The sequence below is a fragment of the Malaclemys terrapin genome, chromosome 20 (assembly GCF_027887155.1).
Source record: "Malaclemys terrapin pileata isolate rMalTer1 chromosome 20, rMalTer1.hap1, whole genome shotgun sequence".
In the NCBI taxonomy this organism is placed as follows: Eukaryota; Metazoa; Chordata; order Testudines; family Emydidae; genus Malaclemys; species Malaclemys terrapin.
The window spans coordinates 8,451,823-8,477,820 of record NC_071524.1 but is presented as its reverse complement, the minus strand read 5'-3'; the positions used below and the strand labels follow the sequence as shown (position 1 = coordinate 8,477,820).

The 25,998-nt window shown below is 43.4% G+C and overlaps 1 protein-coding gene across 5 annotated transcripts in view; it reads left to right on the top strand.

Annotated features, from left to right (window-relative positions):
* LOC128826533 (butyrophilin subfamily 3 member A1-like) overlaps window positions 1-25,998 on the top strand; it is a 113,673-nt gene that overhangs the window by 70,445 nt on the left and 17,230 nt on the right. For 4 of the 5 annotated variants that reach the window (XM_054009862.1, XM_054009860.1, XM_054009864.1 and 1 more), the window contains 4 exons: window positions 463-483; window positions 3,167-3,190; window positions 3,789-3,815; window positions 24,244-24,264. In XM_054009862.1, the coding sequence (XP_053865837.1) occupies window positions 463-483; window positions 3,167-3,190; window positions 3,789-3,815; window positions 24,244-24,264 (93 nt within the window). The remainder of the gene's footprint in view (window positions 1-462; window positions 484-3,166; window positions 3,191-3,788; window positions 3,816-24,243; window positions 24,265-25,998) is intronic. The other variant, XM_054009861.1, reaches the window with a different exon arrangement.

Genomic DNA, 25,998 nt, shown 5'->3' with positions numbered 1-25,998 from the left:
ACACACAAACAAACTCTCTCTCACACACAAAAAACAAAATTGTCAGCATCATTAAAAAAAAGTATCAACATGGTCTACTACAGAACAACATCCACATCTCCATAATATTAAAAAAGCTGAGGAAATTCCCAGTTTTGTTGGGAATTTCCAGAATGGGAGGTGGTTCGCTATGTGGTCTATGATACTGCAGTGTCTTTTGAAAGATTGAGGTGATTGGGTAATGGTTCACACACACACACACACACACACACACACACACACACACACACACACACACACACACTGTCCTTAGTTCCTGCTGGGTTGTGGTTACCCTTTCTTGTGGAATTACATAAAACCCCTGGCCCAACAGGATTCATAAATTTAATACATTAAAATCTCCTAAGTACAAGGGAGAAAATTGCCATATCTGTCACAATGTTTGCACAATTAGTAACTGAATGTTTTGTTCTTTTCTTGCAGAGCAACTCCAGAAAGAAATTGGTATGCATTCTAATTTTTTTTCTCCTGAATTTTGTACTTTACCAGAATGAGACTCTGAGAATGAAATGAATACTTGGAGCACCCCGTCACCCCACTGTGACAGGTTCAGTCACAGAGATCCCCTTTGGATTGTCACCTTATGTGCTCAAATTACTTGTGAGCCATTTTCCCTGCCAACTTGGGACTCCAGAACCCTGTCTTGTTGAGCCAGACACACTAGCCTGCTGCAACACAGATCCAGGGTCTGGCCCACACCCTCAAAGCTGCAGACTTAACTGAAAATAGCTCAGGAGGTTACCTGTCTCCAGCGCTCAGACACCCAGTTCCCAATGGGATCCAAACCCCAAATACATTTATTTTACTCTGTATAAAGCTTATAGAGGGTAAATTTGTTAATTGTTCGCCCTCTATAACACTGATAGAGAGATATGCACAGCTGTTTGCTCCCCCTGGTATTAATCACTTACTCTGGGTATATTGATAAACAAAAGTGATTTTATTAAATATAAAAAGTGGGATTTAAGTGGTTTCAAGTAATAGACAGAACAAAGTAAATCACAAAGCAAAATAAAACAAAACACGCCACTCTAAGCCTAATACATTAAGAAACTGATTACAGGTAATATCTCACCCTCAAAGATGTCCCAATAAGCTTCTTTCTCAGACTAGAGTCCTTCCTAGTCTCGGCCCAATCCTTTCCCTGGTACAGTCCTTGTTAGTTCAGGCAGACATCTCAGGTAGTAAGCAGGGGTTTTCTCATGACTGGCAGCCCCCTTTGTCCTGCTCCATCCCCTTTCATAGCTTTGGCACAAGGCAGGAATATTTTGTCTGTGCTTGTCCCCACCCCCGCCTCATCAATAGAAAAGTACAATGATTAAGATGGATTCCAGTGTCATGTCACATGGTCACATGTCACTGTAAGACCCCTAGTCTCCATTCTTCCTGGGTTGGCCCACACATACACAGGAAGGTTTGCAGGTAAATAAACCATTTACAACCAATTGTCCTAGTCAATGGGAGTCATCAAGATTCTAAACCACCATTAATGGTCCACACTTTGCATAATTACAATAGGACCTCAGAGTTATACTTCATATTTCTAGCTTCAGATACAAGAATGATACATGCATAGGAATAGGAGGAATATATTCAGTAGGTTATAACCTTTGTTATGATACCTTACAAGAGACCTTTTGCATAATGCATATTCCAGTTACATCATATTCACACTCATATGCATATTTCCATAAAACATATGGAGTGCAACATCATGCCCACCTCCTTCTCTTTCTCAAATACACAAATGGCCCTGAGGATTGTGTACAATTAATTCCCCCATTCAAAAAAAGGCTAACAATTTCAATTTATCTTAGGAATGCAATCAGATCGATTACCTGATTGATTTTAGCTTTAAAGCTGGATACATAAAGCATGGAGACTTTGATTCTGGTATTATCTTTATTCTAACTGTGAAAATAAGCATGGGGTAAAACAAGTTATGGCTGTCTTATACGGAAAATAACTTTGAAACATAAAATACAGGTAATTCTTTCTCAGACATTTGTGCATAAATTTCCATTAAATTTATGGTTGTAATAATGAGGAGAGAGAACAAGTCACTTTGCCTTCTTATTCAGTGATGGTGGGATTTTGACACAGTCTGCGTGATTTATCAGCACAAGTCCTCTTGAAAGTCTGTGCTTTTCAATGATTTGGGTGTTTTAGAAAATCTTACTTATTGGCTATAAGCTACTAATGTAATGTTAAGGTTGATACTGTCGTGTGTATGAACTTTCCTTTCCTCTTTCTCTCTTCTCTCAGGAATCACATTTCAAACGTTCATGTCTAGACTTAGAAAATAGATTGAGTGATAAAATTTAGTAGCTGGTCGTGGTCAATGCTAATGTATTTTTAAAGGTGATAAATTTTGTCTATGCTAGATATTCAGTTGTGTTTTAAAACGTTAGCTAACCTATTTTAATTAATACATTTTAGTACACTATATATGAAATTCTGGTCCCGCTATGAGTGTTTCCATTGATTTCACCTATTTCCTCAGCTAAGCAGAATGTTACTGAGAAGTTTATGCATCAGAGTCTGGAATCGCTGCAGGCTTATGCTCCCCATAAAGTCCTTCTGACTGTTGAATGTTCAAGGTTCATAGAGCCATACCTCATAAATCAAGCAGGATGTTATAGTTGCGAACTTTTATTATTTATAAAATGCTAATTTCTATATTTGCTCAATCTAGTGTCTCTCTTTCTATCTCAATGTTTAGTCTGTTCTCACCACTAGGGTTTCTGGGTACTTTACAATTTCTAAAATTCATGACAATAAAATCTCTTTTTCTCTCTCTTTCTTCCAACCCCAAAGTGAGAATGTGCTTACTGCTAGTGTTTAATTTGGTGTCACTGTTCTGTTAGAGCAGGAAGGCTAAACTAGAGAAACAAGTTTATCTTTTCAGCTGAAAAATGTGATTTGTGGTGATTTTTTCAATCAGTAGAGTATGGCCCAGACCCTGCTATCACTGAAGTCAAGAAGAGCTTGGCATAGAAATCAATGTGACCATGATTTGGCTCTGTGTGTGTGTGTGTGTGTGTGTGTGTGTGTGTTTTCATAAGCATGCCCTTGTGCACCACTGACAAAAGAAGAAAAATGTTTTCTGTTTCCTTTCCTTTTTTAGAAAAAGCAAAACCTTCAGAAGCAGGTAAGATTTCCTACAAGCCATCTCCCACATCGTACAGGGATGCTCAGCAATATTGATAGAAAAGAGATGAAATAGCACTTGGTTATTTCTGACCCCAATTACAGAGAGTTGTGACTGAAAAAGAGGACATTTAAATATGTGTGGGCTTTTTTTTTTAACAAGGTCAATCCCAAATGAATTAAAAATGTTAATGAGTTGCTAGTTTTCAAAGCATTTTACTTTATTTTGTTGGTAATTGTAGAAAGGGGCCTAGTATTCACACACACAAACACACACACTCAAAACAGATTTGACAGCATCACTAAAACATGGGATTAATACGGCCTACTATACAACAACATCCCCATTTCAATAATATTAAAGGAGCTGGGGAAATTCCAATTTATGTTGGGAATCTCCAGAGTGGGGTGGGGTTCTCTATGTGTTTTGTGATACTGCAGAGTCTTTAGAAAGATTGAGGTGATTGGGTACTGGCTCCTATTGACTTCACTGGGAATTGGATGAAACCTAGAGAGGCCCGGGCAAGAAGGTCTTTGAGGAACCAGAAAACTCACGCATAAATTAATCTTTTCTGACAATTTTCATGTCTGTTTTTCAGAACATGGTGAACTGAGAACTCAAATAGGTAAGAAGAATGTCTTCTCACTTAATGAAGTAGACCACTACATAGTCCTCCTATTTCAGAACACAGCCAACACAGAAGTAACCAATAGAATGGTGGAAAACGGGGCCTATTTTCAAATGCTGATAACTTTGTGAAACAGCAACCGTTTGGGTGGAAAATGTCAAGCCTTTTTCTATGAACAAAGCAGATTTTTAAATATTTTTTTATGACTTTCTTTTCACTGAGAAGACTGTGACAATTCACTGTGTATCTACATTATTTTCTAAATGTTCTTAGTAGCCCTGAGGTCAACTTTTCTGAGGTTTAAATTTTGTACGTCAACTGCCTTCACTGATGAGTTTTGCTCCAGGACAGGAGGTTGATTTGGACTATTACAAGTTATGAGATTCTGAAAATCATTTGTGGAGTTTGAGGAGTAAGTTACTCAGCTAAACATTTCAGTTCAGTATTGGAGTGACGCATATGCAACTATCATAGCTTTGCATTAACTTTTCCATCACTAAAACAATTTGAGACAGGCCTGTATTGCTACTGTACTAGATACAGTCCAGCTACAGAGCTTCCTACTTAGCAAGGGACACACCAGATGTGGTCATCATATTTTTAATCCTCTGTTAGGTATGGTGGTGACCTTAAATAAGGTATTTTATACACAGTGCCACCTAGTCACTGAAAAGTATAATATAGTTGACTTTTCACTAAATCTCCCCCTTTAAGAGCTACATTCCTACCATTTACAAAATTTACACTCTCTCTCTAACTTTGAAGTTCACTATATATCATTTAATTAAGTTTCAGTGAATCATAGCAGTTTTCTAAAAAAGGGGAAAAGGAGAACCCAGTGAACTTCAGACTGGTCAACCTAACCTCAGTCTCTGGAAAAATCATGGAGCAGGTCCTCAAGGAAACCAGTTGGAAGTACTTGGAGGAGAGGAAGGAGAACAGGAACAGTCAACATGGATTCACCAAGGGCAAGTCATGCCTGGGGCACATGACTTATGAGGAGCAGCTGAGGGAACTGGGCTTGTTTAGTCTGCAGAAGAGAAGAGTGACGGGGGATTGGATAGCAGCCTTCAACTACCTGAAGGGGGGTTCAAAAGAGGATGGAGCTCGGCTGTTCTCAGTAGTGGCAGATGACAGAACAAGGAGCAATGGTCTCAAGTTGCAGTGGGGGAGGTTTAGGTTGGATATTAGGAAACACTATGTCACTAGAAGGGTGGCGAAGCACTGGAATGGGTCACCTAGGGAGGTGGTGGAATCTTCATCCTTAGAGGTTTTCAAGGCCCGGCTTGACAAAGCCCTGGGTGGGATGATTTAATTGGTGTTGGTCCTGCTTTGAGTGGGGGATTGGACTAGATGACCTCTTGAGATCTCTTCCAACCGTAATCTTCTATGATTCTAATTACACAATCACAATTCATAACAGCTTGCTCATCTGGTTGTCCATTAGTAGCAATGACTGGCTGTGTGTGGTCTAGAATCCTTGAGTCATTTTCTTTTTATATCTTTGCCATGTGTAGAGTTTGCTGTGTTGATTATTTTTTGTAAGGAACAAACTATAGATGCTCATGGATTTTGTTGATCTCTCCACTATTGTTCTCAATCACATACTATCTAGGTACTGAATTCTTTTTCTTTACCACAGCTGGATCTTTCCTTCTATATTCTCCATCCAATGAGACACACACACGGTCACCAGGTTCTAGTCCCAGAAGGTCTCAGAGTGACATGTGTTGTAAAAATGTCCATACGCTCTTTTAGCCTTTCTATCAAATTTCACTGTGCTCTTCATGTATGGCACTTTGGCAACTGTTCCAAAGTTACAACAGTCATACGGAGTTGTCTTCCCTTGTGCATCTAGGCATTTGTCCCTCTTAGCTTGAGAGTTCTCTCTCCTTGCCTCAGGGGTCTTATGGTAATAGCTTTTAGCATTCCTGATGCATCTGTTAACAACTTCTAAGCTAATTTCTTGATTTTCAGGTTTGGTCAGTTATTTCTGGTTTTTCTGTCTCACTAGCTCAGACTTCTTTGCTATTTGAATAGCTGTGTATAGGGTTAGGTCTCTTTTATCTGAAGCTGCTGCAAAAGCGTTTTGTCTGTAACCGTATAACCAGCCTCTATCTGATATTTTCACGTTTTGCATTCACAATATCAGCCTATCTATTCAGAGTTCTTATAAAACATTAAATATTTTCCCCTGGTTCCTAACTTCTCTGGTGGAAATATGCTTTTTCATAAACCACATTTCTTTGAGGGGTAAGGTATACATAATAAATAGCCAAAACTCTTACATAGTCATCTTTCTGACAGTCTTTAATACAGTAAAAGGATTTAAAGATATGCTCTGCCAGCTTCCGCATAGCATAAAGTAAAGAAAATACCTGTGTATCTCTTGTTTCCTTATGAAGGTTTTTTACATTTTGAAATCTTGCAAAACACTGCTTCCAGTCTGTCCATTCTGAAGGTTTGTCAAAGCTCAAATTCTCTGGGGCATTGAAGAGTGGCATATGGATGAGATAATACAACATTTTTTGGTGTTCCTTCTGTCTCCAACCTTCTGTTTTCATAGATTCATAGATTCTAAGACTGGAAGGGACCTCGAGAGGTCATCGAGTCCAGTCCCCTGCCCGCATGGCAGGACCAAGTACTGTCTAGACCATCCCTGATAGACATTTATCTAACCTACTCTTAAATATCTCCAGAGATGGAGATTCCACAACCTCCCTAGGCAATTTATTCCAGTGTTTAACCACCCTGACAGTTAGGAACTTTTTCCTAATGTCCAACCTAAACCTCCCTTGCTGCAGTTTAAGCCCATTGCTTCTTGTTCTATCCTTAGAGACTAAGGTGAACAAGTTTTCTCCCTCCTCCTTATGACACCCTTTTAGATACCTGAAAACTGCTATCATGTCCCCTCTCAGTCTTCTCTTTTCCAAACTAAACAAACCCAATTCTTTCAGCCTTCCTTCATAGGTCATGTTCTCAAGACCTTTAATCATTCTTGTTGCTCTTCTCTGGACCCTTTCCAATTTCTCCACATCTTTCTTGAAATGCGGTGCCCAGAACTGGACACAGTACTCCAGCTGAGGCCTAACCAGAGCAGAGTAGAGTGGAAGAATGACTTCTCATGTCTTGCTCACAACACACCTGTTAATACATCCCAGAATCATGTTTGCTTTTTTTGCAACAGCATCACACTATTGACTCATATTTAGCTTGTGGTCCACTATAATCCCTAGATCCCTTTCTGCCGTACTCCTTCCTAGACAGTCTCTTCCCATTCTGTATGTGTGAAACTGATTTTTTCTTCCTAAGTGGAGCACTTTGCATTTGTCTTTGTTAAACTTCATCCTGATTAACTCAGACCATTTCTCCAATTTGTCCAGATCATTTTGAATTATGACCCTGTCCTCCAAAGCAGTTGCAATCCCTCCCAGTTTGGTATCATCCGCAAACTTAATAAGCGTACTTTCTATGCCAATATCTAAGTCCTTAATGAAGATATTGAACAGAGCCGGTCCCAAAACAGACCCCTGTGGAACCCCACTCGTTATGCCTTTCCAGCAGGATTGGGAACCATTAATAACAACTCTCTGAGTATGGTTATCCAGCCAGTTATGCACCCACCTTATAGTAGCCCCATCTAAATTGTATTTGCCTAGTTTATCGATAAGAATATCATGCGAGACCGTATCAAATGCCTTACTAAAGTCTAGGTATACCACATCCACAGCTTCTCCCTTATCCACAAGACTCATTATCCCATCAAAGAAAGCTATCAGATTGGTTTGACATTATTTGTTCTTTATAAATCCATGCTGGCTGTTCCCTATCACCTTACCACCTTCCAAGTGTTTGCAGATGATTTCCTTAATTACTTGCGCCATTATCTTCCCTGGCACAGAAGTTAAACTAACTGGTCTGTAGTTTCCTGGGTTGTTTTTATTTCCCTTTTTATAGATGGGCACTATATTTGCCCTTTTCCAGTCTTCTGGAATCTCTCCCGTCTCCCATGATTTTCCAAAGATAATAGCTAGAGGCTCATATACCTCCTCTATTATCTCCTTGAGTATTCTAGGATGCATTTCATCAGGCCCTGGTGACTTGCAGGCATCTAACTTTTCTAAGTGATTTTTAACTTGTTCTTTTTTTTATTTTGTCTGCTAAACCTACCCCCTTCCCATTAGCATTCACTATGTTAGGCATTCCTTCAGACTTCTCGGTGAAGACCGAAACAAAGAAGTCATTAAGCATCTCTGCCATTTCCAAGTTTCCTGTTACTGTTTCTCCCTCTTCACTAAGCAGTGGGCTTACCCTGTCTTTGGTCTTCCTCTTGCTTCTAATGTATTGATAAAAAGTCTTCTTGTTTCCTTTTATTCCTGTAGCTAGTTTGAGCTCATTTTGTGCCTTTGCCTTTCTAATATTGCCCCTGCATTCCTGTGTTGTTTGCCTATATTCATCCTTTGTAATCTGTCTTAGTTTCCATTTTGTATATGACTCCTTTTTATTTTTTAGATCATGCAAGATTTCGTGGTTAAGCCAAGGTGGTCTTTTGCCACATTTTCTATCTTTCCTAACCAGCGGAATAGCTTGCTTTTGGGCCCTTAATAGTGTCCCTTTGAAAAACTGCCAACTCTCCTCAGTTGTTTTTCCCCTCAGTCTTGATTCCCATGGGACCTTATCTATTAGCTCTCTGAGCTTACCAAAATCTGCCTTCCTGAAATCCATTGTCTCTATTTTGCTGTTCTCCCTTCTACCCTTCCTTAGAATTGCAAACTCTATGATTTCATGATCACTTTCACCCAAGCTGCCTTCTACTTTCAAATTCTCAACGAGTTCCTCCCTATTTGTTAAAATGTGTGCAGTTCTGGTCTCCCATGTTTAAAAAAGATGAACTCAAATTGGAACGGGTGCAGAGAAGGGCCACTAGGATGATCAGAGGAATGGAAAACCTGTCGTATGAAAGGAGACTGAAGGAGCTCAGGTTGTTTAGTCTGACAAAACGAAGGCTGAGGGGGGATATGATTGCTCTCTTTAAATATATCAGAGGGATAAATACAAGGGAGGGAGAGGAATTATTCCAGCTTAGTACTAATGTGGACACGAGAATGAATGGATATAAACTGGCCGTGGGGAAGTTTAGGCTTGAAATTAGACAAAGGTTTCTGACCGTCAGAGGGGTGAAATATTGGAACGGCCTTCCAAGGGAAATGGTGGGGGCGAGGGACCTGTCTGGTTTTAAGATTAAGTTAGATAAGTTTGTGGAGGGAATGGTTTAATGGTAAAACATATTAGCTGAGGAATACCGAGCAATGGTAGGTAAATAGTATAATGGCTAACAAGGGTCAGGCTGGAGACTCTTGCCTACATGCTCGGGGTCTTACTGATTGCCATATTTGGGGTCGGGAAGGAATTTTCCTCCAGGGTAGATTGGCAGAGGCCCTGGAGGTTTTTCGCCTTCCTCCGCAGCATGGGGCAGGGATCGCTAGCAGGAGGATTCTCTGCCAATTGAAGTCACTAAAACACAGGATTTGGGGACTTCATCAGCAGAGTCAAGGGAAGGGTAGGGACGGTTTTGTGGCCTGCAACATGCAGGGGGTCAGACCAGATGATCATAATGGTCCCTTCTGACCTTAAAGTCTATGAGTCTATAAGTCTAGAACAGCTTCCCCCCAGTAGCTTTTTCAACCTTCTGAAATAAAAAGTTGTCTGCAATGCAGTCCAAGAATTTGTTGGATAGTCTGTGCCCCGCTGTGTTATTTTCCCAACATATATCCGGATAGTTGAAGTCCCCCATCAGAACCAAATCTTGGGCTTTGGATGATTTTGTTAGTTGTTTAAAAAAAGCCTCATCCACCTCTTCCACCTGGTTAGGTGGCCTGTAGTAGACTCCTAGCATGACATCACCCTTGTTTTTTACCCCTTTTAGCCTAACCCAGAGACTCTCAACACTTCTGTCTCCTATGTCCATCTCTACCTCAGTCCAAGTGTGTAAATTTTTAATATATAAGGCACACCTCCTCCCTTTTCCCCCTGTCTATCCTTCCTGAGCAAGCTGTACCCATCCACACCAACATTCCAATCATGTGTATTATCCCACCAAGTTTCAGTGATGCCAACAATGTCATAGTTGTATTTATTTATTAGCACTTCCAGCTCTTCCTGCTTATTACCCATACTTCTCGCATTTGTATATAGACATCTAAGATACTGGTTTGATCTTTCCTCCCAGTTTTGTCCTGACCCTCCTTTCTCTCTGCCAATATAGCCCACACTCCCTCTCGTTTCCGACCCATCTCCCAGGTCTCCATGTTCCCCACTTACCTGTGGGCTTTGCTCACCTGTCCCCGTCGAACCTAGTTTAAAGCCCTCCTCTGGTTTTAGTTAGGAACACCATGTCATGTTCCTTTCGTAGATAGGGATTGTCCCCAAGGCTTTCTTCTGAGTCAGGAACACAAGAGATGCACCAAATTCCTTTCTCTACCCCACCTGCTAGGAGATCCAGACACAGGATCCTGGAAGCCTAAACTCAACTTCTCTGGTGGGAGGGAGAAGTATATTAACCCCGCAACCCCATAGGGGTATCCTTTTGTTGCCCACGCACTGAGTCAAGGGCAGAAGAATCTCCTCTGCCACCCGGCTCAGGTTCCTTTACATTTTCACAGCCCATCAGGCAGTCAGAGGCTCCCTCACTGTAGTTACCTTGGTTATCGCCAAACATCTGTCATATACTTCACTTGGGCATTTCCCACCCAGGGGTGTTCGTCACAGATTGGGTAGTGCACTGCAGCTGCCTCAGTGTCCCTACTTTTGACTGGAGACACTGCCACCCCCATTGTACTGCCCCTTGGTCCCTGGTGATGGCAGGCAGAGTCATTATTTCCCTGATCTAGGCTGTAGGACTCAGAGAATTCCCCTTCATGTCAGTAAGTCTTGTCCCTCCCTTGGAGAAGGATGCAGGTCCAACCCCTCTTTCCTCCAGTGTTTGTCTGCATACACTGGAGGTGGAACTTGACTCCTCTTGGATACTGGCGGGGGCATCCCACACCATCCACCTTCCCCCCATCAGTCACTCCATTTGCGTTTTGGCTGACACAATCCCATGCAGGACTAGAGCTAATTGAGGAGGCCTAATCACCCCCTTTGCTTTCAAACCCATCATATCATTCCACAAAAGCAAATAATAGGGACTACCTGACAATATGCCTACAGCCAGTGTTATACCAATAGAATAAAAACCAGCAGGATCTTATTAAGAGGGATAAGGCAAAGATGCCACATTTATTGTAAATATATTGATAGAGCAAAAGATAAGTAAACAACGTTGTTTGACTACTTATTCCTAACACATACACACACACACACACACACACACACACATATTCATTCACACAATCATTCATTCAAGTTCTGTATAGGTGTTATAATTACCAGCCTAGAAGTTGCTCATGCCAAGTTACTAGCCAGGTATCTTGGTAATGAGAATGGAGTGGAGTCTGCGTCAGGTGCACCTGATACTCCTGGAGGTTGGCAGCAGAACCAGAGACTCAAAATCATCAGTCTTTAGAGTCCATTCTTATAGGAATTAATTCCTATGTTAGTCTATGGGAGCTGTTTCATCCTGCTGTTGCTGACTCAATCAGCAAATGGCACATTCCTGTCCAAAGTGGCACATTCCTGGTGACTCCACACTGTCCAAAGTTTGTGTTTCTCATCCTTCCAGGTGATGGGGTGGATCCCAGTTTACACCCTCCCTGTGTTGTCTGGTCATCCACTTGACACATTCTTCGGCCGATGGATACTCCCTATCTAGGCTGGCACCTCTCTAACCATTCATGGACATCAAGCATTGATCAACATACATTCCATATCTTAACCATATTTTAATTTACTATCTCCACCACTTTCGGGGTGTGTGCTAATTCATTTGAGACTCCCGGCCCTTTAATCACAGAGGGTGGGAGTCTGTTCCTAGGAGCCGTTGCTGTTACAATGAAGTGAAAGTCACTTAACAGCTTATAGTGTTTGTTTACATTGTATCAATTACTTCAAGAATAAAGTCAATTAACTTGTTTGTAAGTTTTACATAGTAATAAAGTATCTTTCATAGGATAGATACAATCAATGGTTTCTACAGACAGTAGCTTACAAGTTTTAACAGAAGACCCAAGAGATTTTTGTACTTGGTGAAACTGTTGGATTTTAAAGTGTGGGGCACAAATTATGAGGGGTCACTGTCACTTGGGGGAATCACTGTTAGTACCTTCTTTACTATCCCTACACCAGCACCCTGACCCTTTATTGGTCCATATAGAAATCTGTGTTGTAGGCAGAGTGAAGGCTTTTACACCAGAAATTTTAATCTGCAATACATGCCCTGGGAGCATTTGATGGGGTTCCATGACATGGGGCTTAACTATAGTCTTAGCTGTCCCTGTATCTCTCCATCCAATAAATGCCTCCCCACTTTCCTCTCTCATGGTCAGTCAAATGGATATGCACCCAGGAGGGTGCAGCACAATCTTTAGGCAGTGGTTGTTCTTCAAGAGTTTGCACATGTCCATTCCGATATAGGTGTGTGCATACCCCAAGCACAGCTGTTGGAGACTTTTCCCCTAGTGGTATCCGTTGGCTCAGTTCTGGTGCCCCCTGGCTCCATGCACTCATAGTGTCAGTATAAGCGGGCCTCACCAAGCCTGCATTCCTCAATTCCTTCTTACCATCTATGCGGCTATTGGAACTCCCCCTCTTTGCCTTGAGCAAAGCATTTTAGTTGTTTTCCATTGGTTTTTGCCTCAAGTGTTTGGAAGAGGGTCACAGAAAAGAGCACTGCCACATTTGTTGGGAATTTAAGCCCCACACACAGATGGACAGAACAGTGAGACTGAAAGTGTTCCTCATGGAGTCAGCACTGAGACCTGCCTTGGAGCTGAGATTGGACTCAGTGCTGAGTACTTTGGTGTCAGTGCACAGCACTCTGCCGGCCGCTAAGAGCTCTCAGCACCGTTCCTCCTCACCAGTGCCAAAGAAGAAACACCAAGTTCACTGGGAGAAGACCCGCTCTCCAGCACTAAAGGGAGAAAAGTGGGCAGAACAGGATAGCGTGAGGCCCGTGCCACGCCGCTCTCCCTCCCCAGCACCGTGGCAACCACCAACAGCAACATCAGTGCTGGCACCACAGACTCCAGGAGGAAATGATCAACCAGTTGGCCAGCACCAGGCAGACCAGTTCACGGTACCATTGACCCCAGAAGCCTTTGCAGCCACTAAGAACTTGATGACGTTACCGGTACAGAGCCCGACTGGGAGACAGGATGTGGCACCACCGGCACCACCCAGAGGCACCAAGGCATAGACCAGCTTCAGGCTTGTCTCAAGACCAGCCTACAAGGGGAAGCCTCCTTTCATTGCCTCACCAGAGATGTCCCTGAGGCATCTATCTCCAGCACCAGGAGGCTCGTCTCTGTCATGGTCACCGCAGTCTTCCAACTCCTCCTCCTCCTCAGGTTTGGACTCGGGATCTGACTTCTCAAGAAGCCGGCACCGACAAGAGGATCCCCATCAATCCCCACATCCAACTTTGTCTTTGGGGGCTCTGGGAACAGGGATGACCCAGATTGCCTGGACCATGGGCCTGTGGGGTACGGCACCTCTACAGTGGCCCTTTTGGAACCCTTGGGGGTTTCCCCTTGGCCAAGACACCAGCTCACAGTGCTCCTATTTGGTGCACTTGGAGACTATTGTGGCACCAGGGGTGTACTGAGAAACTCCAAAGCTGATCTCCAGTACTGATACCAGAGCAGGTCCCCACACCAAACCCAGCACCAAACCAGGACTACTCCCCGGTACCAGAGTTGGCACCAGAACAAGTACTGGTCTCCAAGGTCAGGCTCCTCAGGGGGAGGTTGTATTGGAGGCTATGGCAGCACATGCCTCCTCCTCCTCTTCTCCAGAGGACGAGCTGATGCTCAAAAGGTCCTCCCCACTGCAGGATGACTTAAGAGCCCACCAAGATTTACTAAAGCAGGTGACCTCTAATCTAGGGTTGCAGATGGAGGTCGTCCGGAATCACACAACTGAAACCGACAGCAGATTTTGTTCCTTTGCCCCCAACTATGAAAAAACATGACCCAATTAGACAAAATATAGGGTCCTATTTTTCAGTGTTTATTTCAGAAAAAAACCTTCCTGTAGATATAACTTTGTGAGAGTAAGGGGACTTACTCTATACTTAAACTGAGAGCAAAATTGTCCCCAAGGTTTTATATTTGGAGTGCTTTTATTCTGATTATGTATGGAATACTTTAGTAATATATTTCGCAAAACAACCTTTACTATTAGTTTTCCCAGTGAAAAGAATAAAAATAAAAAAGGAATATGTAAAAATGTAGTGTTCTTTTGGAATCTGAAACCTTGATGAAAACAGTAAGTTCTTCTTCAAGTGCTTGTTCATGTTCAGTCCAATCAGGTGTGTGCGGGTGCACATGCACGGTGTCCAGAAGATTTTTCCCATAGCAGCATCCATTGGGTAGGTCTAGGTGCCCCCGGGAGTCGTGCCTTCATGGCGCTCAATATAAAGCCCTGCCAACCCACCACCCCTTCAGTTTCTTCTTACCACCAGTGACGGTTGGCTGGAACTTCCTGTAGCCCTTGCTTACCAAGGGCATTCTGCAGTTCTTTGTATATAGTTTACCTTAGTTGTTAGTAATTAGAAATTAGAGTTGTTGGGGTCCCACCCCCATTTTGACTCCCCGGAGCTGTGGTATGCCACGGTCCCTGGGGTTTAAAAACTGTGTGACCTGCGTGAAGCACATGCCAAAGAGTGATCCACACTCCTTGTGCTTACGGTGCCTAGGGGAGGGTCACCAAAAGGATCGCTGTAAGATCTGCCACAAATTCCACCTTAGAACTCTTAAAGAAAGGGAACAGCAGCTTAAGGTGAGGCAGCTTTATGCCCCCATTCAGACCCAGGCTCCTAACACATCCTCCTCGACGTGGAACAGCCTGGTGCTGTTGTCAAGCTTGGCGCCTATAAAAGACTCGTCCCAGGATGCTTGACACCGGCACTGCACCTCCCGAGGCCCAGCAGAGAGCAGGCACCAATCCCACTCACCGGTGCCTCGGAAGAAAAAGAAGCCGGACAGTCACTCATCTCCAGCTAAATCCAGAGAAGTGAGACCCCGGGCAGGCCACAGCTCCAGATCCCCTACTGGGGCCGCATTGACTCCTGCCCAGGTGAGGCAATTGAGTCCACCCCCCCCCCCAATGGTCACCGGTCCCTACAGGCCCGCAGCTACAGCTCCCTTCGATGCCGGAAGCTTTCGAAGCTGCTCGGGACCTGCTGCACCTTCAGTGCTGGCGGTCCCACCACGCCCCCAGTTGCAGTCAAGCGGGAAGCTGGCAATGATGTCCAGGCACTCCCCCTCTCCATGTCCTTTGGCACTGGCTCACTTGGTCAGAGAACCTACTAATTCCCCAAGCTCTCGACGCTCAAGGCACCGAAGCTCTGCTCCTCCGTGGTCTTCAGTCTCAGAGAACTCAGAGTCTGACTCCTACAGATCTAGGAGGAATAGGAGCTGAATATCAAGGTCAGGGAGAGACAGGAGTGAGCCCCAAGCATGGCCACTGCAGTGGCAGAATTCACCGAAAGCCAAAGGTGGCCTCATGCCTATCCTGGACCTGTGAGAACTCAACAAGTTCATGAAGAAACTCAGGTTCCACATGGTCTCCATGGCCTCCATCATCTCCTCACTAGATCCAGCAGACTGGTATGACGCCCTCGACTTGAAGGACGCATATTTTCAAATTGCAATCACTCATCCCCACAGGAAGTACCACAGGTTTGTGGTCAACAATACTCACTACCAATTTACCATCCTCCCGTTCAGCCTGTCAGCAGCACCTTGAGTCTTCACCAAGTGCATGGCAGTCATCACCACATTCTTATGAAGGCACCAGGTACAGGTATTTCCATACCTCGATGACTGGCTGATCAAAGGCTGCTCCAGGACCCAAGTGGAAGCTCAGGTCAGATTCATCAGAGCCACCTTCAGCAGCCTGGGTCTACTTCAAAATGAAGCAAAATTGACTCTGTCTCCCATCCAGAGGATAGAGTTCATAAGGGCAGTACTGGACTCGACCTAAGCCAGGGCACACCTGCCAGAGGCAAGGTTTCAGGCCCTGAATGATAGAATTCAAGGCCTCAGACAGTTCCCTACCACTACATTGAGGAACTACCTGAAACTCAGACACATGGCTGCCTGTACCTACATGGTGCAGCACGCCAGACTCATGCTTTGACCACTTCAGTCGTGGCTTGCGTTAGTGTATCGTCCAGCACAGAACAGGTTGGACAGGATCGTGATCTTGCCTCGCCTGGTCCTCGACTCCCTTCTGTGGTGGATCGATGCGCAGCAGGTGTGCTCAGGGGTTCCCTTTGCTGCCCCACAGCTGTCTATGTCTTTGGTGATGGACGCATCAGGCTTGGGCTGGGGAGCTCATCTGGGAGAACGCAGGACTCAAGGCCCCTGATTACAAGCAGATCTGGGTCTCCATATCAGTGTCAGAGAGCTGAGAGCGGTGTGCCTAGCATGCCAGACCTTCTCTCCTTACCTAACTGGACAATGTGCATCAATCATGATGGACAATACAACACCAATGTTCTATATCAACAAACGGGGGTGCATGCTCCTCTCCCCTGTGCCAGGAAGCCCTCATGCTTTGGGACTTCTGTGTAGAACATTCTATTCACCTGCAGGTGTCAGACTTCCCTGGGGTACAGAACATGCTGGCAGACCACCTCAGCAGGTCGTTTCACAGCCACGAGTGGTCCCTTCGCCCGGATGTCACAATTTCAATGTTCCAGAGGTGAGGTTTCCCCCGATAGACCTTTTCACCACGTGACGCAACAGGAAGTGCCAGCAGTTCTGCTCCTTCCAGAATCACAGCCTGGGTTCCAGCGCGGATGCATTCCTCCTACTTTGGGAAGGTTCTCTCCTATATGCCTTTCCAACGAATACTGCTCGTCACAAGGTGCTCCTCAAGATCCTCAGAGATTGAGCTCAGGTCATACTGATAGTACCATCAGCACTGGTACACATCTCTCCTAGATATGTCCGTGGGAGCCCCGATTACCCTGCCGCTCTTCTCGGACCTTCTCACACAAGATCACAGACGTCTCCAACACCCGTACCTCCAGTTGCTTCATCTCACGGCATGGAAGCTCTATGGTTAAATCTGTTGGCGCTTTCTGTTCAGACCAGGTTAGACAGGTCCTCCTTGGCAGTAGGAAACCCTCTATGAAAGACACATACCTTGCAAAGTGGAAGAGATTTTCAATCTGGTTGGCGCAGCACCATTCACCCCCAACACCAACTTCAGTGCTGCTCATTCTGGACAACCTCCTCCATCTGAAGCCGGACGGTTTCTTGTTTTCTTCAATAAGGGTGCACTTAGCCGCCATCTTGGCCTTCCACCCAGGTGTCAGGGCCGCTCTGTGTTTGCTAACCCCATGGTCAGCCGATTCCTAAAAGGGCTCAACAGGCTATAGCCTAACATCAGCCTGTCCATCAGCTGGGACCATCAGAAGTCCATCAGTCTGTCCCTGACTGGGACCTCAACTAGGTCCTTTCTAGGCTCATGGCCCCCGCCCTTTGAACCCTTAGCAACATGCTCCCTGCTCTACCTCTCTTACAAAGTGGTGTTCCTGGTAGCAATAACCTCAGCCAGGAGAGTGTTTGAGCTCAGGGCCCTAACATCAGACCCTCCCTACACCGTGTTCTATAAGGACAAGGTTCAGCTCAGGCCTCACCCTGCTTTCCTCCCGAAGGTTGTGTCACAGTTTCACGTCGACCAGGACATCTTTCTTCTGGTATTCTACCCTAAGCCTCATTCCAGTGGCAGGGAGCAGAGACTCCACTCTCTGGATGTCCTCAGGGCGCCGGCCTTTTACAATCGAGAGAACAAGACCGTTCAGAAAATCAGTCCAGTTATTCATGGCTATGGCAGACAGGATGAAAGGTCAGCCTGTGTCATCCCAATGCATCTTGTCATGGATAGCGTCCTGTATTCGTGAGTGCTACAACCTGGCAGATGGTCCTGCACCTCCGAACACTGCACACTCCACCAGGGTGCAGGCTTCATCTACAGCGTTCCTGGCTCAGGTTCCCACTCAGGGAATCTGCAGAGCGGTGACGTGGTCCTCCATACACACTTTCGTCAAGCACTATGCGATTACCCAGCAGGCCAGAGACGATGCAGCCTTCGGATGAGCAGTACTCCAATCAGTTGACAACTCCGACCCTGCCTCCTGAACTTGGGCTTGTGAGTCACCTGATTGGAATGGACATGAACAAGCACTCGAAGGAGAAAAAACAGTTACTCACCTTCTTGTAACTGTTGTTCTTCAAGATGTGTTGTCAATATCCATTCCAATACCCACCCTCCTTCCCCTCTGTTGGAGTAGCCGGCAAGAAGGAACTGAACGAGTGGCGAGTCAGCAAGGGTCTATATTGAGCACCATGAAGGGGACACCCAGGCCAACCTGACGGATGCTGCTATGGGAAAAATCTTCCAGCCATGATGCATGTGCACACGCACACACCTGATTGGAATAGACATGAACAACACATCTCGAAGAACAACTGTTATGAGAAGGTGAGTAACCGTTTTTACCATTGAATTCTGAGTACTTACATTCACCCAGCACAGAGGTTTAAAAGGAAAATTCAATTGTTTTGAACTAAAAACCTTTTGAAAACTATACCTTAACCAATCATTTTACTCAAATTTAACTAACCAATCCTAACACATTGTAACATGGTTATCTAATCAATTATATCCCACCACCTTAATTGGTTTACACCCAACAAAATTAATTATACAGCAGACAGAAACAATCACAGAACCAGACAGATTATACAGACAAACAATAGGGAAGTGGAGACTACAGTGATAGAACAATACAGAAATTAGTATTTCACATCCCAGCTATTGATAAGTGAGTCCTTGCCAGACAGGATGCTATCAAACTAAGTTTCCTTTTACATCTTCTAGGCTCTTCCCTTTCTCTGGAGGTGATAGGAATATCAAGACAGGATTGTATACCTAACAGCCCAATAGCACCTTATTTCAATGCGATTAGTTTGGAATGTAAGGATATGACCATACACTTCCCAGTTTATGGCTGGCCTCTGCTGCTTAGCTGAAGGCCTTAGCCTAAGAACAAGGCCTCAGACTATCACAGTAAGAGAAGGCCCTTACACAGACAGACAGTGATTTTGATTCTGTCTTTTATACACCTCTATAACTAGCTAAGTGATAAGAATACACCTAAATTCTTAAAGTATAGGCCTTTGCAGATATGCCTGAATATCTATATATCTTAACACCAGTCACTAAAACTGTTCCAGACAGGCCTGTCATGCTACCGTACTAGATATGGTCTAACTACAGAGCTCCCCTTTTAGCGAGGTACACACCAGATGTGGTCATCATAAGATCCTTTAATGTTCTGCCAGGTATTGGGGAAGTTAGCTTAAATAAGTTAATTTACTTACAGTGCCACCTAGTCGCTGAAAGGTACATCTCCCCCTTGAAGTTCAACATTCCTGCCATTTACAGAATTTACTCTCTCACTATTTTTGAAGTTCACTATGTATCAGTCTCAAGTGTCTCTGAATCATACCAGTTTTCTAATTATACATGCAGAATGCATAGCAGCTTGGTCATCTGGCTGTCCATTAGTGTCAGTGAGTGTCTGTGGGGTCTTCTTCATGTTCTGTCTTCACCATCTGTAGAGTTTCCTGTGTTGATTTTTCTTTCTAAGGAACAAACTGTAGATGTCGATCTCTTCTTTTGAACTCTCCACTGTTGGTCTCGATCACATATCATGTGGTTGCTGAATTCTTTTTCTTCCGTTCCTTTATTAAGCTTGTTTATAATTCAAAATGATGTAAACATTTGTTCCAGTCTGTCCATCGTGAAGGTTTGTCAAAAAGCTTCAGTTCTCTGTGGCATTGTAGAGTGGCATGTTGATGAGATCGTGCAACCTTTCTTCTTGTTCCTTCTTTTTGCAACTGTTTGTTTTCCCCTGGTTGAGTTCTCCTCTGCCACTAGTTTATTTCTGACACGTCATGTCCAGTGCCAGATTTGGACTGGCCACATGTCTTCCTTCTGACCCAGGTACACACCACATGTGTTCATCATAAGATCCTTTCACGCTCTGCCAGGTATGGCTCAGGTTAGTTTAAATAAGGTATTTTGCACACCATGCCAATTACTGGCTGAATAGTATAATACAGTTGAACAGTCCATTACAAGGCATGGAAATTCAGGTTCTAGTAAAAATCATCTTCTTCCTTTGACTGTTTCACCCATTAAAATGCCTGCAGCTCATAGGAAAGTGTGCTGGAGTGGGAATCAAGAGACCCAGCTGAGGAAATAGTGTCAACTTGAAATCTATATAGGCCTGTAAATCATGACTGGCACCCAATTTACAGTTGTGTTCCTGATATCTGTCACAGAGTACGCTGCTTAGAAGTCACTAGTTACATCAATAGAAAACAGGAGTATGTGAGAGAAGAATTAGACCTAACTGCTATTTAGATAGCTAAATCATAATATTAATATCAATAATAGTAATAATATTGATTAATTTCAACTCTAGATGAGTAAATTATGACTAAACTATTTAATTGGAAGGGCTTAATTCTCCTTATTATGGGGCAGTGGTTGACATTACAGGAGTAAAAAAAAATGCCTAAAACTTATTCTAATGCATTCAGTATGATCTTATACTTCTATAATCTTATACCCCAGTCTTGCAAGTGGGTCTGTGAAGGTGGACACTTTTGTCTACACAAATCCCCACTGACATCAGTGAGGATCCAGTCAGTCAAACATCTGCACATGTGCATTTATTTACAGGACTGGGGACTTATCAAGAACCACAACAAAAAAATGAAATAGTGATAGACACAAGGAGCTCGGTCTATTTGGCTTAACAAAGCAAAGGGTAAGAGGTGGCTTGATTTTCTATAAGTAGCTACGTGGAAAATAAATATTTAATACTGGGCTCTTCAATCTAGCAGAGCAAGGTGTAACATGACCCAATGGCTGGAAGTTGAAGGTAGGGAAATTCAGGCTGGAAATAAGGCATACATTTTTACACTGAGGGTAATGAACCATTGCAACAATTTACCAAGGGTGATGAGAGATTCTCAATCACTGACAATTTTTAAATGAAGATTGGATGTTTTTCTAAATGATCTGCTCAAGGAATTATTTCTGGGAAGTTATATGGCCTTTGTTGTTATACAGGTGTCTTCTGGCTTTAGATTCTATTAATCTATTAATTTTAAAAAGGTGGATTCTTCTTTGAGTGATTGCACATATTGATTCTACTGTACATGTGTGTGTGCACCTCGTGCAGAGATGCTGGAGATTTTTTTCCCCTCAGTGGTACCTGTCAGGGTGGCTTGAGCATACTCTTACTATGTGCGAGTATAAGAGGCCAGAGCCACCTTGGACCTCCTCAGTTCCTTCTTACTGCCAGTGATGGTTCATGGAGCGACTTCACATATGTTTATTCAAGTGCCTTCCTCACTCATTGTAAATAATTGTGCTTAATTATTGTTTGTTGTTGGGTAGTTGCTTATATAACTTAGTGTTAGGTTTCTGTTTTTCTTTGACTTTTCTTCTTCTTTTTTTCTCCTTTGGAACAATTTCTTTTGTTTCAGTATTGAGTTTGAATTCAATGGGAGGGGTAGAGAATGTTCTGTCAACAAAATCAGCAGAGTTGAGTACCAGTATTGAAGAGACCACACCAGTGCTATAAGGATAAGACAAGCATGATCCTTTTTTATTTTGGATATGACTCTGGGGAGCAAAGGAATTGGAGGGAAGGCACAAAGAAGCGTTTGCTTGCAATCCTTGAATAATTTGTCCTAGAATTTAGCAATGTTCCCCAGTTCACGTAGCCATATTGACTCAGGGGTGCCTACTGGATTGTGATCCTGAGTTGTAGGTCCCCGAAGGAATAACATTTATGATCGAACAGGTCTACTCTTTTTGAGTCTTTGTTCTTAGATGTGAAGGCTTGCTGTAAGAACAGTAGGACAATGGAACAGGCTGCCTAAGGAGGTTGTGGAAGCTCCTTCATTGGAGATTTTTCAAAAAGGAGCTGCATAGCCATCTGTCTTGGATGGTTTAGACACAACAAATTCTGCATTTTGGCAGGGGGTTAGACTAGATGACCCTTGCAGTCCTTTTTAACCCTATGGTTCTATGATTCAATGACATGTGCAACACATCCCAAAGAACAACAATTAGGGAAAAGTGGAAAACCATTTCTTACATCACTTTGTTACCATGCATATGATATCTTACCAAATTCTTTCTTTGAAGAGAGAGGAGTCATTCTTTGGGCCTGACCCTGTGAGAGACTGAGTGTCCTCGACTCCCACTTAATTCAGTGAGAATTGATGGGAGAGCTGACAATTTACTGACACCTATGAAATTAGAGTAATAGTCCTTTCATTTTCCCACCCCGTGTCTGCCTTGTTTATGGAAACTGGGAGCTCTAGGGCCAAAGACTTCCTCTTACTATCTGTATGGAGAGCATCTTGAACAGCAGGGCATTGATTGCATTGTTCTAGATGTTCGTGTTATACAAATAAACAATAATAATACTCAGTGATTGTCTTTACCTCTTTAGTTTAAAATGCTTAAAGACTACATTTGTTAGGTCTGCAGAGTTTAATCTTCTTCCACGAAAAGTATCTGGTTCATGAAGCTTAGAAAACATGTCAAGTATATCTGAGGCTTCTAAGTATCTCAAATTTCCGGTTGAAAGGCAATTTTTTAAAAGAATGTATATGCTGTAGTTCGTTTGGGCTTGGATCCAGGATCTTTGTCCATGTTATTATCATGATGAGACCATTTTCAATATATGGATCTATCTCAGGGTTCAGATTTCAAAAACCACCTGTTTTGGTTCAGTCACAACTCTAATACTAATTCTAATTTATAATGGAATCCTCACTCTCCTACCACATCTATTTCTCTCAAAGATTTGAATAATTAGTAATATAATTACATGATTCAGAAGTTTTCTATAAAGTTTTACTATGATGTTTAAGAGTCAATAATTAAATGAAAATGTAAGTCCAGTGGAGGGCAACAAAAATAATCAGGGGGCTGGGGAACATGACTTACGAGGAGAGGCTGAGGAAACTAGGCTTGTTTAGTCTGTAGAAGAGAAGAGTGAGGGGGGATTTGATAGCAGCCTTCAACTACCTGAAGGGGGGTTCAAAGGGGATGGAGCTCAAGCTGTTCTCAGTGGTGGCAGATGACAGAACAAGGAGCAATGGTCTCAAGTTGCAGTGGGGGACGACTAGGTTGGATATTAGGAAACATTATTTCAGTAGTAGGGTGGTGAAGCACTGGAATGGGTTACCTTGAGAGGTGGTGGAATCTCCATCCTTAGAAGTTTTAAGGCCCAGCTTGACAGAGCCCTGGCTGGGATAATTTAGTTGGTGTTGGTCCTGCTTTGAGCAGGAGGTTGGACTAGATGACCTCCTGAGATCTCTTCCAAACCTAATTGTCTACGATTCTAAGGTAATTTCTGACCAATCTGCCATCTCACAAATTAGGAAGATAAGGAAAGAAAACCATTAAACCCTGCCTTGTTGGCATTCTCTAGAATCTAGAATAATTAAACATATTATTAGTTCTTCTGGTTTTGAAAAGTAAATAATAGGTATGCTAAAACCATTCTGGTCATTTCTTTATACTGCAGACCAGGAAAAAAAATTGAGTGTAAAAAGTATAAAACTCTTCAGTGTATCTGAGGTATGTTATTTTGTTATGTGGCTTCTGGAATATTGACACAATCTATAAGGAATACCCACAACATTAATTTTCCTATAAGTTTTGTCTCCTGAGCTTCATAGTTAATACTCAGATTTCAACCGTATTGAAAAATGTAGGCATAAAACACATGAGGTGTTGCAAATCCATCATTTGTTCTGAAGGATCCATGCTGCAGCAGCATGTTTGCCACATATGCAGGGAGTTCAGGGAGTTCTCAAATTCTTGCCTTTCCCAGCTTCATTGACTGGTGTGGAGAAGTCTTTGGCCCACCATACTGTATTCACTTTTGAACAACTACAGAGGTGCTAAACATGAGCAGGGACTATGCTCTCCATGGAGAATGTGCCTAGTCCTGGTTAGAGATGCCTTCTGTGTCTGAGTAGGAAGGCATTTAGCGGAGAACAGCAGTTACATACTTTCTCCATTTTTTGAAGAAAAGAACAATTCTGTTTCAACTAATTCTCTGTGCATTTCCACTGACTTTCATCAGAGCCATTTGTGCTTATTCAAGAGAGAGTTTGGCCTCTTTTCTGAATTCTCAAATATTGATTTTCAGAAACACTCCAGGGAAAAGATTGTAAGTATTTATGGGGCTGTCTCATAGTTTCACATAAATGAAATAAATAAAATGATAAGGGAAAATGTCATAATGGCAAATATATATATATATTTATTTCTTGAACTTTGCCTTCTTCCTTCCTTCTCCCTCAGCTCACATATGTCTTCTACTGCCTAGGGATCACATTTTTTTTATTTGCTATTGGTACTTGCCAGCTTCAGACTGGGGCATCATTTTCAGACCTTCTGAGCATTCATGACTCCAGATTAATACAACAGGAGATACAGGTTCTCTGAACACAAAAGGTTTCATATTACACACTGACAATCAGTAGCCGCTACTGAAAATTTAATTCCTAGCTGGTGTAGAGGAGCGGACTCACCCCTGTGGCGCCTCCTGCTGGTCGTCTCGGGAATTAGCTCTTCCAGCATTCTGGAGCACCCCCTGCAGGCTGGTGATCCGCCTTGCCACTGCTTGGCCCCCCATGTCCCTCCCGGACCCAGTGCCCTGTTGTCTGGGGTGCTGCCCATGGCAGTACACCCCTCAGTTCTGGGTCTCCCCCTCCCCAGGAAACCCCCACCCACTATCCCCACTTCACCTCAGTCTTGGCTACTGCCCAATATCCATCTAGCCCCCGTTCACTGGGGCAGACTGCAGTATCAGCCACTCATCATAGGCAAAGGGGTTCAGACCTGCTGCCTCTGCCTACCCATGGGCTGCCCCCTGCAACCCTACACCTACTAGGCCTTGCCAGGCCCGCAGCCTGGGGCTTTCCTATGCCAGAGCTCCCAGCTCCTCTGGCCCTTCCCCAGCCCTGCTCCCAATCTAGGGGTCTGGTAAAGCTCCCTGCAGCCAGGCCCTTCTCTCTCTGAACACAGAGAGACTCCTGAGCTCCTGGCTCCCAGCCTTTTTATACAGGCCAGCTGGGGCCTGATTGGGGCGTGGCCCAGCTGCAGCTGCTTCCCCAATCAGCCCAGTTTTTAGAGCTGCAGCCCTCTGCAGGGCTGCTTTTAACCCCTGCAGCCCTCTTTCAGGGCTGGTTTCAAACCCTCCAGGGCAGGAGTGGGTGTCTACCCCGCTACAGATGGACAACAGCAAAAAGGAGCTCATCTTAGACTCTGAATAAATTTTTCCACTGTACTTAATTATAATATTTCTGTTAATGTTTACTAACATTTTTTACTTTTTTTCTCACATTCCAAATATTTTCTTCATCATTTCCTTTTAATCTTTCTATCTATGTGCTATATTCTCTTTCTCCCAGTCTGTTTTAGTCTTCTAATTTCTCATCTTATGACACAATATAACAATGGATGGAGTATAAAAAAAATCTAGATATAATCTGTTTTAAGGCTATCTTTTCATTATTAAGATATTAGATATAGATACAGATATGGATATCCCTCACACCCTAGGTCAAATATTTGGTGTACTTTGTCTTGTGTCACGTCTTAAGCACTTGCCTTAATTCTGGATTTAATAGTGCTGCAGAGAAAGTTACATCAAGCTAAATTTGGGCTTTAAGCTTCTCACACCTAATTTTTAACTGCTCAGTAACTATATTCACACTCCATAGAAAAGGGGGTTAGTCATTTTCAGCTGAATTTGTAAACATGGCTGCTTTGATTCTAACCTTTTTTTCTTGTTTCCTGGGTGATCTCCAGGAGACATTGAGTAAGTTGCAATTGATTTGTGAACAAATTCACTCACACAGAAGCAGACTTTGTGCTGAAATTAAAGTATTCATCTCAC